The sequence below is a fragment of the Lepus europaeus genome, chromosome 2 (assembly GCF_033115175.1).
Source record: "Lepus europaeus isolate LE1 chromosome 2, mLepTim1.pri, whole genome shotgun sequence".
NCBI lineage: Eukaryota > Metazoa > Chordata > Mammalia > Lagomorpha > Leporidae > Lepus > Lepus europaeus.
The window spans coordinates 148,569,347-148,581,826 of NC_084828.1; the positions used below are offsets into that span (position 1 = coordinate 148,569,347).

The window sequence follows — 12,480 nt, forward strand, 5'->3', positions numbered from 1 at the left end:
CAAATATTGATGAAGTACCAATGCCGGCCTGGCACAGGAAGCCCAGGAATTGAGGACAGGTAGTGCAGGGAACAAAACAGACATAATTCTTGCTCTTGTGGAGCTGACATTTTACCCAATTAGAAATGGCCCCTTAAATGAAACTGTGGCAAAGTCTTTGGATTCTGAATTTTCTAAAGAATGGCTTCAAGCTTCTGGAACATCTGACAGATGCCATTCTAGTTCCTGTGGTATTAACTCAAGAGCTCCATCCAGATGGATTGCCAACCTGCAGAAAACCTCCCCTGATCTTCCTGATCTCCAATCAGAGTAACCTTTGCTCTCACAGCAACCCATGGCATGGTCAGACATAATCCCTGTCATTCTGTGCAATAGATATCATTTACTTCCCTAGTACACTGTGAGCTTCCAAGTTCCATCTTTAAATAGACCAGACAGAGACATCTACAGTTGGTCTTTTAGCAGAAATAGTCAAGTCCAAACTGCATTTTCATGTAAGAATGTCTGTTGAAGCTAACCCAATTATTTTCCTTTGTATTACTATTTTAAAAGAAAAACAAAACTAAAACAGGGCCCCTGAAATCTGCCTGCAGGATTTTTATTCTAATTAAACACACACACACACATGCTTTTCAAAGTTTGTTGTGAAAAATAATGATTTTGGACTTCCTAGTAACGCTTTAATTCTCTATTTGACAGTTGAAGAAGGTTACACACATAGAAAAGGACCTCGGGGACAAACATTTACTTGAGAAAGAAAGGACACAAAGAGGCAAATCAGTAGATGTCTTGGGTCAGTCATGCTGCAAGCAACCCGAAGAGGCAATGGCTTTGCTCTAGATTCTGGCAACCAGGAGACAGCATCTCTAGAAAACATCTCTTTTCCACGATGGTAAGTTAGCATGGTGTTCTCAGACGTGTTGCACCTGAAAACCTGCAGGACTCTGAGGGGTGTCATTTGAGCATGATTTCTGCTTGGACAGTGAGCACTGCAGCAGGGCCTGTGGGTTAGCTAGTGTTCTCAGAAGATGCCAGCATTGAAGCCTTCCCTATATTCTCTTTCTCCTCTGAACAGATTTTCACAACCACATTCCCAACATTTCAATGAGTCTTGAACTTGGGAGCACAGAAAATCTTCTTATATTTCTATTTTTTTTCTGGTTCAATATACAACATCATACTTCCTCCCTGAAATCAACTTCAGGTTCAACATCTCCTACCAGCAGAGCTTTAAGAGAAATTCCAACATGCAGGACTCTCCTCTCTGCTGGGCTATGCCTGAACATATTGCTCTAGTCAGATTACTTATTTGCCATGATGTGTAGTCTTCAAGGGCTACTGACCAAATCACACACATCAAAGCTTTCTAAAAGCTTGATTTTGGTGTCTTTAAGGGAACATGAATGTTGCAGGTCAAAGGATACAAAGAGGCTTTTCTCTTTCAGCTGTGCTGCCCAATATTTATGTTTTAAAATAAACACAGTAACAGGTAGTGCCAGGTTCCCAGCATAGAGAGCTTTTCCACAAGTCTCCTTTGTACCTCAACCTTGAGAAGGCTGGAGATAAAGGATGAGTTCGTCCTTTATCCTTTAGCCTAGGCTTAAAGTTTTTCCCTTCCTTGCTCCTACCCTAGATTGTGGGTTTTGTTTGCAATCTGGTCCACTGCAGACCTTTAAAGAACAGCCTCATCTAATCTTGCTCAAATAAAATATGGAGATCCTTAAACAAGAAGCCCTGTGGGACCAATCACAGCTCTTGATAGCCCCCATGAACTTTGACCTAAGTTTAATTTTGCATTATATTTTGGCACTGATGATCTTTTCCATGAACACTGAAAAAAAAAAATAACCCAAATCCCAAAATTGAGTAAGGTTTATGGCAGGTGGGAGGCAGGATCAGGTGGAGAGGTAGTAGTTGCCTGAGGTTGGGGGTTCTTGAAACATACAATTGTCACCTAAAACCCATTTCCTTCTAAGCTGGAGGCAATGGCTAAAGTGCATTCCCGAGCATCTGCATGAGATGCTGTGCCCTTTCTCTAGAGTTCTGTGTGCACACTAATCCAAAATGTCCTCAGTACCTTGGTGGCGGCTTGTGACCATACACTCCACGGACCAGTCTTGAGGGATCACAGGGGCAACCAGCTCAGCAAATTTCTCCAGGGGGCAGCTTGCAGTACAGCCTGGCAGTGTGAGGGGATGAGGCTCGTGCTGTGTCTCGTTCCGATAGTACATCTCCACCAGGTACTCCCTGGCAGGGGAAAGCAGAGGAGAGGGCTCCGTGAGTTCTGGGTTGTGGAACTCTGAAGGATCGCTTTTCACTTGAACAGCAACATGTCAGTTGAAGGACTAGTGGAAGAACATCTGGGGATGACGAGATTTTAGCCAGTTTATGTGTGGGAATCAGAGGTGGGCAAGCAAGGCAGTCTGGAGGGTGGAAATGGAGATGAACTGGGCCATATGAGGTGGGGACCAGGATGTTAATCAGAGGAGGAGGTGAGAAGCAGGATGGGACTCTGGACATGACTCTGACGAACAAAGTGTAGGTTTCCTCAGCCTATTGTCTCCCTTCCATGTGCCTCATTGCCCCCTCCTTCCTTCTCTTCCATTCTCTTTGTCTTTCCCCTAATGTATCCTTCCCTCCTCAACTAGGGCATAACCATAGAATTAAAAAATGTATAGCATGTGTGCTTGAATATATGCAAGGCTTTATAAAAATTATCTCTTGGAAGGAAGGGGTGGCAACAATATTAAGGAGGGCTTTCCTAATACTTTATTTTTTTTTTAAAAAGTAACATTTGGAGAAGGTCCAACGGCTTAAACCAAACTCGGTAGTATGAGTGGCTTATGGATGTTAGTTGCAAATCAAAGAGGCAAGAGAGAAATTTTGGGCCAGTATTGTAGCATATTGGGTTAAGCTGCTGCCTGCAATGCTGGCATCCCATATGGGTGCCGGTTTTCCTGGCAGCTCCCCTTGCAGTCCAGCTCTCTGCTAGTAGCCTGGGAGGTCAGTGGTAGATGGCTCAAGTGCTTGGGCCCCTGCTACCCATGTGGGAGCCCTGTAGGAAGCTCCTGGATCCTGACTTCAGACTGGCCCAGCTCTATACTTTGCAGCCATTGGGAAGTGAACTGGCAGATGGAGAATCTCTCTCTTTCTCTCTAACTCTGCCTTTCAAATAACTTTTTTTTTTTTTTTTTTAAGGAAGAGAAATTTAAGTAGGATTTAGTGATCCAGCTTGGGGTAGTAATCTCACAATTGCAACTTTTGGATGTTGTTATAAATACACCTTTAACTTTTTTTCAATTTTATTTAAAAATTGTTTTAACAGGGCCAGCAAGTTAAGCGACTGCCTGTGAAGCTGGCATCACACATGAGCACTGGTTCAGTTTGAATCCTGGCTGCTCTGCTTCTGATCTTGCTGCCTGCTAATAAGCCTGGGAAAGCAGTGGAAGACAGCCCAAGTCCAGGGCCCCTACCACCCACAGAAGAGATCTGGATGGAGTTCTGGGCCCCTGAGTTTAGTCTGGACCAGCCCTGGTTGTTGTGGCCATTTGGAGAGTGAACTAGCAGATGGAATATCTCTCTGACACCCTATACCCCACCCCTTCTCTCTAATTCTGTCTTCTGAGTAAATAAATAAATATTTAAAAAATAATTTTAACAAATAAAAATTGTACATAGTTATGGGGTACTATGCAATATTTCATTACATGTGTACATGTGTAATAGCCAATCATGGTAAATATTATTTACCTCCTCAAACATTTAACATTTATATATGCTGAAAACATCTAAAACCATATATTTCTGTTTTTTTTTAATAGAGAAATATACAGTTGACTATCATTATCTGTAGATACTCTACTGTACCACAGAATCCAGAATTTCTTAATCTTTTTTAACTATAATCTATTCTTTTTTTAAGATTTATTTATTTATTTGAAAGTCAGAGTTACACAGAGAGAGGAGAGGTCTTCCATCTGCTGGTTCACTCCCCAACTGGCCACAACGGTTGGAGCTGTGCCGATCCGAAGCCAGGAGCCAGGAGCTTCTTCCAGGTCTCCTACGTGGGTGCAGGGGCCCAAGGACTTGGGCCACCCTGCACTGTTTTCCCAGGCCATAGCAGAGAGCTGGACGGGAAGTGGAGCAGCCGGGATTAGAACCGGCGCCCATATGGGATGCCAGCACCTCAGTCCAGGGCGTTAACCCGCTGCGCCACAGTGCTGGTCCCTAATTTACTCTTAGTACCTGTTAATCAATCTTTCTCCATTTGTTCTTCCCCTCTCCCTCCCTAGCCTCTGGTAACTACCATTATATTTTTAACTTCAATGAGACCACCTTTTTTTTTTTTTTTTTTTGTTTCCACACACGTATAGATTACACAATACTTGTCTTTCTGTGCATGGTTTATTTCATGTAACCTAATGACCTGTAGTTCCATCCATGTTGTTTTGAATTACAAGATTTTGTTCTTTTTATGGCTGAGTAGTATTCCATTTTGTATATTACCACATTTTTAAAAATCTATTCATCAATGGATGGACACTTAGGTTGTTCATTTTTTGGCTACTATGAATACTGCTGCAATAAACATTGAGGATGTCTCTTCAATGGACTGACTTCATTTCTACTGATTTTATATATATATCAAGTAGTGGGATTGCTGCATCATATGGGAGTTGTACATTTTTTGAGGTACCACCATACAGTTTTCTGCAATGGCTATACTAATCTTGTCTTACAAAAGTGTGTAAGGGTTCCCTTTTTTCCACATCCTCGCTAGCCTTTGTTATCTTTTGTCTTTTTTTTTTTTTTAAAGATTTACTTATGTATTTGAAAGGCAGAATTACAGAGAGGCAGAGAGAAAGAGAGAGAGAGAGACAGAGAGAGAGAGAGAGAGAGAGTCTTCTACCTGCTGGTTCACTCCCTAAATGACCACAATGGCCGGAGCTGGGCTGGTCCATTCCCTGGCACATCAGCAGGAAGCCAGATTGGAAGTGGAGCAGCCAGGACTGGAACCAATGCCCATTTGGGATGCCAGCACTGCAGGCAGTGACTTTACCCACTACACCACGGTGAGGGCCCCAGTATTTGTCTCTTGATAATAACCTTCTAACTGGAGAGGGGTGATATCCCATTGTGGTTTGGATTTGTATTTCCCTGACAGTATGTTTATCATTTTTTTCATGTACCTGTTGGGCATTTATGTGTCTTCCTTTGAGAAATATCTGTTTATATCTACTGCCCATTTTTAATTGGATTTTTTGTTGTTATTTAGCTGTTTGAGTTTCTTATATGTTCTGGATATTAATCCCTTATCAGATATTTAGTTTCTAAATATTTTCTCCAGTTCTTTAGGTTGCTTCTTTACCCTGTTTCTTGTTTCCTGAGCTGTGTAGAAGCTCTTTAATTTGATGAAATCCCATTTTTGCTTTTGTTTTCTATGCTTCGGGGGTCTGATGCAAAAAATGCTTGCCCACTCCCATGTCCTGAATCTAAACAAGCCTTTTGAAACTTCACTTTAAAAATACATATAAGCATAGTAACTGCATATGCTCACTTATAAGATATGCTTCTGGGGCCAGCACTGTGGCACAGTAGGTTAATCCTCCACCTGCAGCGCTGGCATCCCATGTGGGCCCTGGTCCTAGTCCCGGCTGCTCCTTTTCCAATCCAGCTCTCTGCTGTGGCCTGGGAAAGCAGTAGAAGATGGCCCAGTTGCTTGGGCCCCTGCACCCACATGGGAGACTGGGAGGAGACACCTGGCTGCTGGCTTCGGATTGGCGCAGCTCCAGCTGTTGTGCCCATTTGGGGAGTGAACTGACAGATGGAAGACCTTTCTCTCTGTTTCTCCCTCTCACTGTCTGTAATTCTACCTCTCAAATAAATAAATAAAGTCTTTTTTAAAAAAGATATGCTTTTAAGAACTTCCCTGGATGAGTACTTATATCTTGGGATAACTTTACTAGTGGCAGTATCTTTTATCTCAAGATGATAGAACCTAAATGACAGTAATCCATCAAAACTCAGGTTTCTCTTTCCATAGAATAGAATTATGGCTCAGAAGTGACTACATTTCTCAAACTCCCTTGCACCTGAGTAAGACCAAGGGACTAATTTCAGCCCATGCAGGGGTGGGGGAGCTTTTCTATCTACCAAGGGCTATTTGAATATTTATAACATCATTCACAGTCCACACACAATTATCAACTTAAAAATCGGCCTGCTATAGACTTACTGAATTTCAAGTCCCATCTGTGGCTGCCTTGGTAGGGCCAGACAAATGATTCTGCAGATCTTATATGGGCCATGGACTGGATGGTCCCCATTCCTGCTAAGTACAGAGATGACATCTGGTCCTTTTGGGTTGAGGTGGTTAATGAGTAGTTGTTTTCTCCACCCTCTCATTCCGTTCTATAAGCTGCTGCAGGTGAGCACAGCAGTCTTGAAACTGTAACTCTAGACAGGGAACCCGAAGTGCCCTGAATCACCACACCATGGGACACTTGTACTGACTACAGCCCAGGAACACCGCACTGCCTGTTGCTCAGGAATGCTGCCCTGAATGTTACTGGAAATACTGCATTGGATTCTTAGACAAGTGATAAATTAAGTTCTATTGGGTTAAACCTCTGAGAATTTAAGATTTGTTTGTCCAGAAACCAAATTTTCCCTTATTATTTTCTTATTAGTTTTACAGAACTCAAGACTAGATCCCATGGTGAAGACACAAGTTAAAGATGCATACCAAGAGTTTAGAAAAATAGTTTAATAAAATGTAAAAATAGTAAAAAAGCTCTTTCACCTTATTGAATTATTTTATGTAGATTATGATTCTAAATTTCTATACTTGGCTAAAGCTTAAATCTTTTAAACATATTGAGTTGCAGTATCTTCAGTCTTAATAGTTTATGTATTTGAGATAGTTGAAAATCTAAAATTTCTCTCCCTCTCCTTATTTTCTCATAGGGAAAATCCAAGATCACTTTAAATGTCAAGGTGACATAATAAGCAGACATACACAGTATTTATTAACTTGCTTCCTTCTTGTTCCTAATGTAAAAGCAATAAACTTTAACCTTTGATATTTCTCTGGAGTACCAATTAAAAATTCCTAGTACCACAGCAAGCTGGACCTGTGCATGACCCTTGGTTAAATTTTTTCTGCATGTCAACGTCACTTGGTTGAACAAGATACCTTACACTTGATTCATGACATGGCTTTACTCAAGGCAGTCAGAGAAGGTGATAAAGTGGGAGAAGATGCAGTCCATTCAGGACCACCAGGGTACAGAGACCAGACAGGAGAGAGGTCCAAGTTGTCAGGGGATTCTCTTGCCTTTGGGATTCAGGCTGGATTTGCCAACTGTGCACCCAGAGCTGGCCTTCCAAAGGGAAGACTTGAGCAGGGCTTGTTATTTGGGGAGCATTTTGTGTTTCATCCCCATTTTCTGCCATGTTGGCTGGTCTCCATTTTGTGGGTGCTGACTCTCCCCCCAGACTGTAGCTACCTAACAGCAAGGTGAGCCAGGGCGAAATTTTTATTCTACTTCACTATGCCTGGCATCCCATGAGAGGCTCAAGAAGTCTCTACCTTTCTATAACTATACATGACTCCCTTTCCTTATAATCAATGAGGTCTCAACAAACTCAGGGACCAGAAACTTACATTCAAGACTACAAGATGTGCAAAATAAAGTACAGGGCCCCTTGATAAAAAAAGTATTTAGAAATTGAAAATGGTGGCAATGGATCATTAAAACAAGCCTGAGCTACTTTGAGCATCAGGCCCAGTTTTACGGCCCCATCAGGCTGGTCCTGTTCACAGCTGCTGTGAACACCTGGAGTGGAAAGCAAAAGACCAGAGCACTTTAAAAAGTTCACAGAATTTGGAATGAAAAGATAAGTTCATTTTTGTGCTGAACGTGTTGAAATTCATGCACACAATGGGTCTTCAAAAAATTAGTGAGAAATGCATTTTGTGAGAAAACTATGAATGGACTTTAATGTTTCAGTCAGGTCTACCTAAGCCCTGGTCAGCTAGGAGGCTGACATCAGGTGGCAGAGAGGCAAACATGGGTCAGAAATTGTGCTTTAAGAATCTTCACTGGTGGATATGGATCACCAGAGCTACAGAGATATGTTAGAAGTCTTTAATTGGAAGAATATAGTTATGAGGCTACCATCAAGATAATTTGTTTTTCTCTTGGTGACTTCTATCAGTGTTTTCCAAAGAGCAATAAAATGTCTGCATACTTCCCAGAATCCCTGGTGTTTCTAAGCAGTGTAATTGCTGTCACTTTGTATACTCTCGAGTACACTGTTTCCTAATAAGAGTCCTCAGGACAACAAAGGAAAAAGAGCCTTGACTAGCTAAGATGCTGTTACCACCATCTTCCCTCTGATAAGAAAACCAAACAGTTACCCCAGCCCTTAAGCCAAGATAACAACAGTAACTCATAACCCAAGGTCCAGGGATGCAGATTTGGAAAAGCATTTCTCAGACACGTACCCATTATCAAGGTGTAGCTCCATGAAGTGGCAAGAAGCATAGGGAGGAAGTCGGCCATTGTAGACATCTAGCGCCATCTGTAGGCCACTCACAGTAGTGTCATGCTGCAGAGATTTGAAGCAAATTATTTTTATCTTTTACCTCTGGTTCAGATTCCCATTCAACAAATGTTAAGCACTTGTAAAGCAGCTTCTGACTCAATTAATTTTCCCATACACTCAGTGAGTTCATGAGTAGAGAGTGAAAGAACTGATTTTGGTTAATTAGTTGCCTGCTGTGTGCTAGGCAACAAGAGTTACATGCACATCATTTTTCCCATTTAAAAGATGAAGGGGGCAGGCACTGCGGTGCAGCAGTTAACACTGCCACTTGGGATGCCCACATCCCACATCAGAGTGCTAGTATGAGACCTGGTTATTCTATTTTCCAACTAGCTTCCTGTTAATGTGCCTGGGAGACACCAGATGATGGCCAAGTACTTGGGTCCCTGCCACCCACGTGGGAGACTTGGGTGGAGTTAGGAGCTTTTGGCTTCAGCCTCACCCAGCCCTGAATGTTACGGGCATTAGAAGTGTGAACCAGTGGGTGGGAGATTCTCTCTCACCCCCACCCCGCCTTGATACCCAGAGATATTAAGTAATGTTCTTGTTGTCATATAAATCTCAAATGGAAGAACATGATCAATCTTATGATTTTAAATACTGTGGCTTTTCTCATTATAGCATCTTTTCAGTTTGTTTAATTGATTTTCATCAAATTTTAAAATATTTTGGAATATATTAATGCTAAATTATAATTTTCCTATAGAAGAGTATCATCTGTGATCTTAAAGTTGTGGGGGGCACATGAAATTATAAATATTCAAGAAGGATAAAATGTAAAGAAGTAGAGAGTGTAGCATATAAATAATTGTAAAGTTAAATGTTTGCCTCTGAGTGGCTAGAAGGTACATGTAGAATTGTTTTCAGCTCCAGTCTTACCACTGATTATATAATTTGCACCCTCTGACTTCCATATTCAAAAATAGGCATTCCAGGGCTGGTGCAGTGTAGTAGGTGTAAGGCACAGCTTGTAGTGCTGGCATCCCAAATGTGTGCCGGTTTGAGTATTGGCAGCTCCACTTCTGATCCAGCTCCCTGCTAATGTGCTTGGGAAAGCAGTGGAGGACGGCCCAAGTCTTTGGGCCCTTGTACCCATATGACTTTTCTCCAGAATAACTACTGCTGAGAAAGCCTTTGCCATGAGACAGTGAGGGGAGAAGGGTCAGCGTGCAGGGGTCTGTTTCCTTGCCTATCCCATACTCCATGGGGGCTCTTTTAATACATGTCACATTCTCAGATTCTCCCCCAGCAGTGTCTTCCCCTGACTCAGCCCTCAGATGTAAGTCTTCTCCAGGTTTCTGTTTTCTTTCTACCCCCAAATGTAGCTCCAACTTTGAGTTTCAGTTCTCTTTCTCTTTCCCTCTTTCAGCCCCTTCACTCTCTGGAGTTCTTGGTAGGAACGCCCCTGTGGCTTCCAGACCCATTATGGAAGCAATGCTTTCACTTCCCTTATGATTCCTCCCTTCTTCCCAACATTGAGACCTGACCACCTGCCTTCATCTGTGGCTTCACCTACCACACCACCACCCTCCACTCAAATTCCAGTTCATCACTGAGATACGTACACTCAGTCTCCCCAGCAACCTAGTTATTTTTCCCCTCTCTTGTTCCTCACCTAGTTTTAGACCTCAGCCCCATTTTTCTAGACTATTAGAAAAGCTTTGAGCACTATATTCTGTTTTCATTCTACAAGAGGGCTAATTTTGGAAATACAGACTCCTGCCCACCTTCCCTACACAAACACCTTCAACTCATTCTTTGCTTTGCTATTCTCATACCAGGAAGCACATCAGACATGAGGGCCTTTAAGCCTCCTTCCCACTCAGACATCCTGAGCCTGTGGCAGGACTGTTTGTAATGATAGAGATGTTCCATATCTGTCCTGGCCAACTTAGTAACCACTGCCATCTGTGGCTCTTGGGCCTTGAAATGTGGCTAGTGCAACTGAGTCGCTTAGGTTTTCATTCTCTTTCATTATAATTGATTTAAATCACAATAGTTGCATGTAGCTATTGGGTTACTTACTGGGCAGCACAATTAACCTCTACTAACTGGGTACTAACTCCTCCACATAATGTTCCTGGCCTTCTACTGCTATCCAAATCACTCCCTTCATGTGCCCTACACACTGGTGAGAAACCACATGCTGGACCTGCATGATGTGTCACCTAGTCCAGGAGGCCTTCCTGTTCCTTGTTCCCACCCTCCTGGGGTAGGGGGAATGACTACTTCTTCTGAGGCACCAAAGCACTTGCTTGTATGGAATTCCCATAATGCTTTACACACTGTTGATGTATTTCTACATCAATTCCTCAAGGGCTGGAAGGCTGGGTTTAATTCTAAGAGTTTTGTGCAAGGGTCTATCACCTACTGGGCAGTGGGGAATGAAGATGAAGAGGAGGCTCCATCCTCCAGAGATCACACATTTGCATAAGCGGATGTTCAATGGAGACAGAGATACTTACTGCAGAATATATGATAAGTTTTCTGTAGCTCGGTGAATGGGTGACACTCTTCATGTGATTGAGGATTTCACTGACCAGGACACCTTAAAGGAGATAGATCAACAATGGAGTTGAACCAAATCTGGGCTTACACTTTAGTTTGTGAGTAAAGTTGGGGACTCTCCCCACCCTGACTCAAGAAGACACAAAGACCTAATTCTGGCTGAGCATCTGCTATGTGTTAGGCAGCATGATGAACATACATTATTTTTCACTGATTCTCAAGTCCATGCCTAGCTAAGGAAAGCTGAAGGCTAGAGGCATTCAGTGACTCACAGCCCAGTAAGGAGAGCCAGGCTGTGTGCCTGTACCCTACCCATGCCCTACCATGTCAGATTTTGTTATGGCTTGAGGTATGAGGGTGGCCAATTTGGAATGAATTTTATATCATAAAAGACAAGTGTTAGCCAATGATCTTGTCCAGAGATGACTGGAAATGGCAGAACAGCAGGTGGCTTCTCTATTCCCTCCCTTGCTTCTGCTCTCTGACAGTCAGACCTGTGCAGGCCTTGGGCTGTTTTGTGTAGGCCAGGTCTCCAGGGGATCCCAGCCAGGTATCACTGTTTGGGGGCAGCCAGCATCAACAGCTTTCACCTGAGGTATCTGCTTGTCTCTGATGGAGGGACACTTTTGCCCTTCATATGCGAAGGCCTAACTTGTTGCTGCTGAGTGGTGAAAGGCAAATGCACAACTCACAGTCTCCATTCTATCTGTGGGCACTGAAGGCTATGTGTTTTACTATGCATGTGCTCTCCTGGCATGGGAATGGCCAGTGGTTTGGCTATGTTTGTTTTTGGTGATGAGCATTGATGTTAACAGACTGACCATAATCCCAGATACTATGGTCCATGCAGCTATGATGGGCTCAGAGCATCATAGCACCAAGTTACTGTGATAGGTACATAGGTGCAACATCTGAATGTCCTTCCCCCCAAGATCATAAAATAGTGACAAAAGATAGGTCTATACATCAATAAGTAGTACAGCAAAGGGTTGATTAGAGATGTAGGTGGTCTATTCTTTAGATCAGGCATTTCCTTGGCTGTGAATGGAAGGAGCTGGATGTTGCATCTCTAACAAGTTTAAATCTCTCTGTCCTGGAAAGCTTTTTAGGGAATTTGACTTGATCTTCAGCCAACATTGGAACTAAACTCTGTGGCCAAGTTTCTGGGAGTTATAACAGCTATCTGCAATCAGCAACCTGCCTAAAGTCAACAGGTGCTTTTTGGTCAGCTGCAGGGTTACTAGTGAAAATGTGTTCTTGTTTCTGGATGGTCAGCTGCACTAATGAATATATGTGTTTTTGTTTCTGGAGTAACCAGGGGGTGACGATTATCCCCATGTTCTGGTATATCAATATTGTTTT

The 12,480-nt window shown here is 42.7% G+C and overlaps 1 protein-coding gene across 2 annotated transcripts in view; it reads right to left on the bottom strand.

Moving 5' to 3' along the window:
* Positions 1 to 2,054: 2,054 nt before the first annotated feature.
* Positions 2,055 to 12,480, bottom strand: part of ACP3 (acid phosphatase 3) — a 42,340-nt gene continuing 31,914 nt past the window's right edge. For both annotated transcript variants that reach the window (XM_062179015.1, XM_062179008.1), the window contains 3 exons: positions 11,076 to 11,158; positions 8,510 to 8,613; positions 2,055 to 2,247 (listed from right to left, as the gene is read on the bottom strand). In XM_062179015.1, coding sequence (XP_062034999.1) covers positions 2,055 to 2,247; positions 8,510 to 8,613; positions 11,076 to 11,158 — 380 coding nt within the window. The remainder of the gene's footprint in view (positions 2,248 to 8,509; positions 8,614 to 11,075; positions 11,159 to 12,480) is intronic.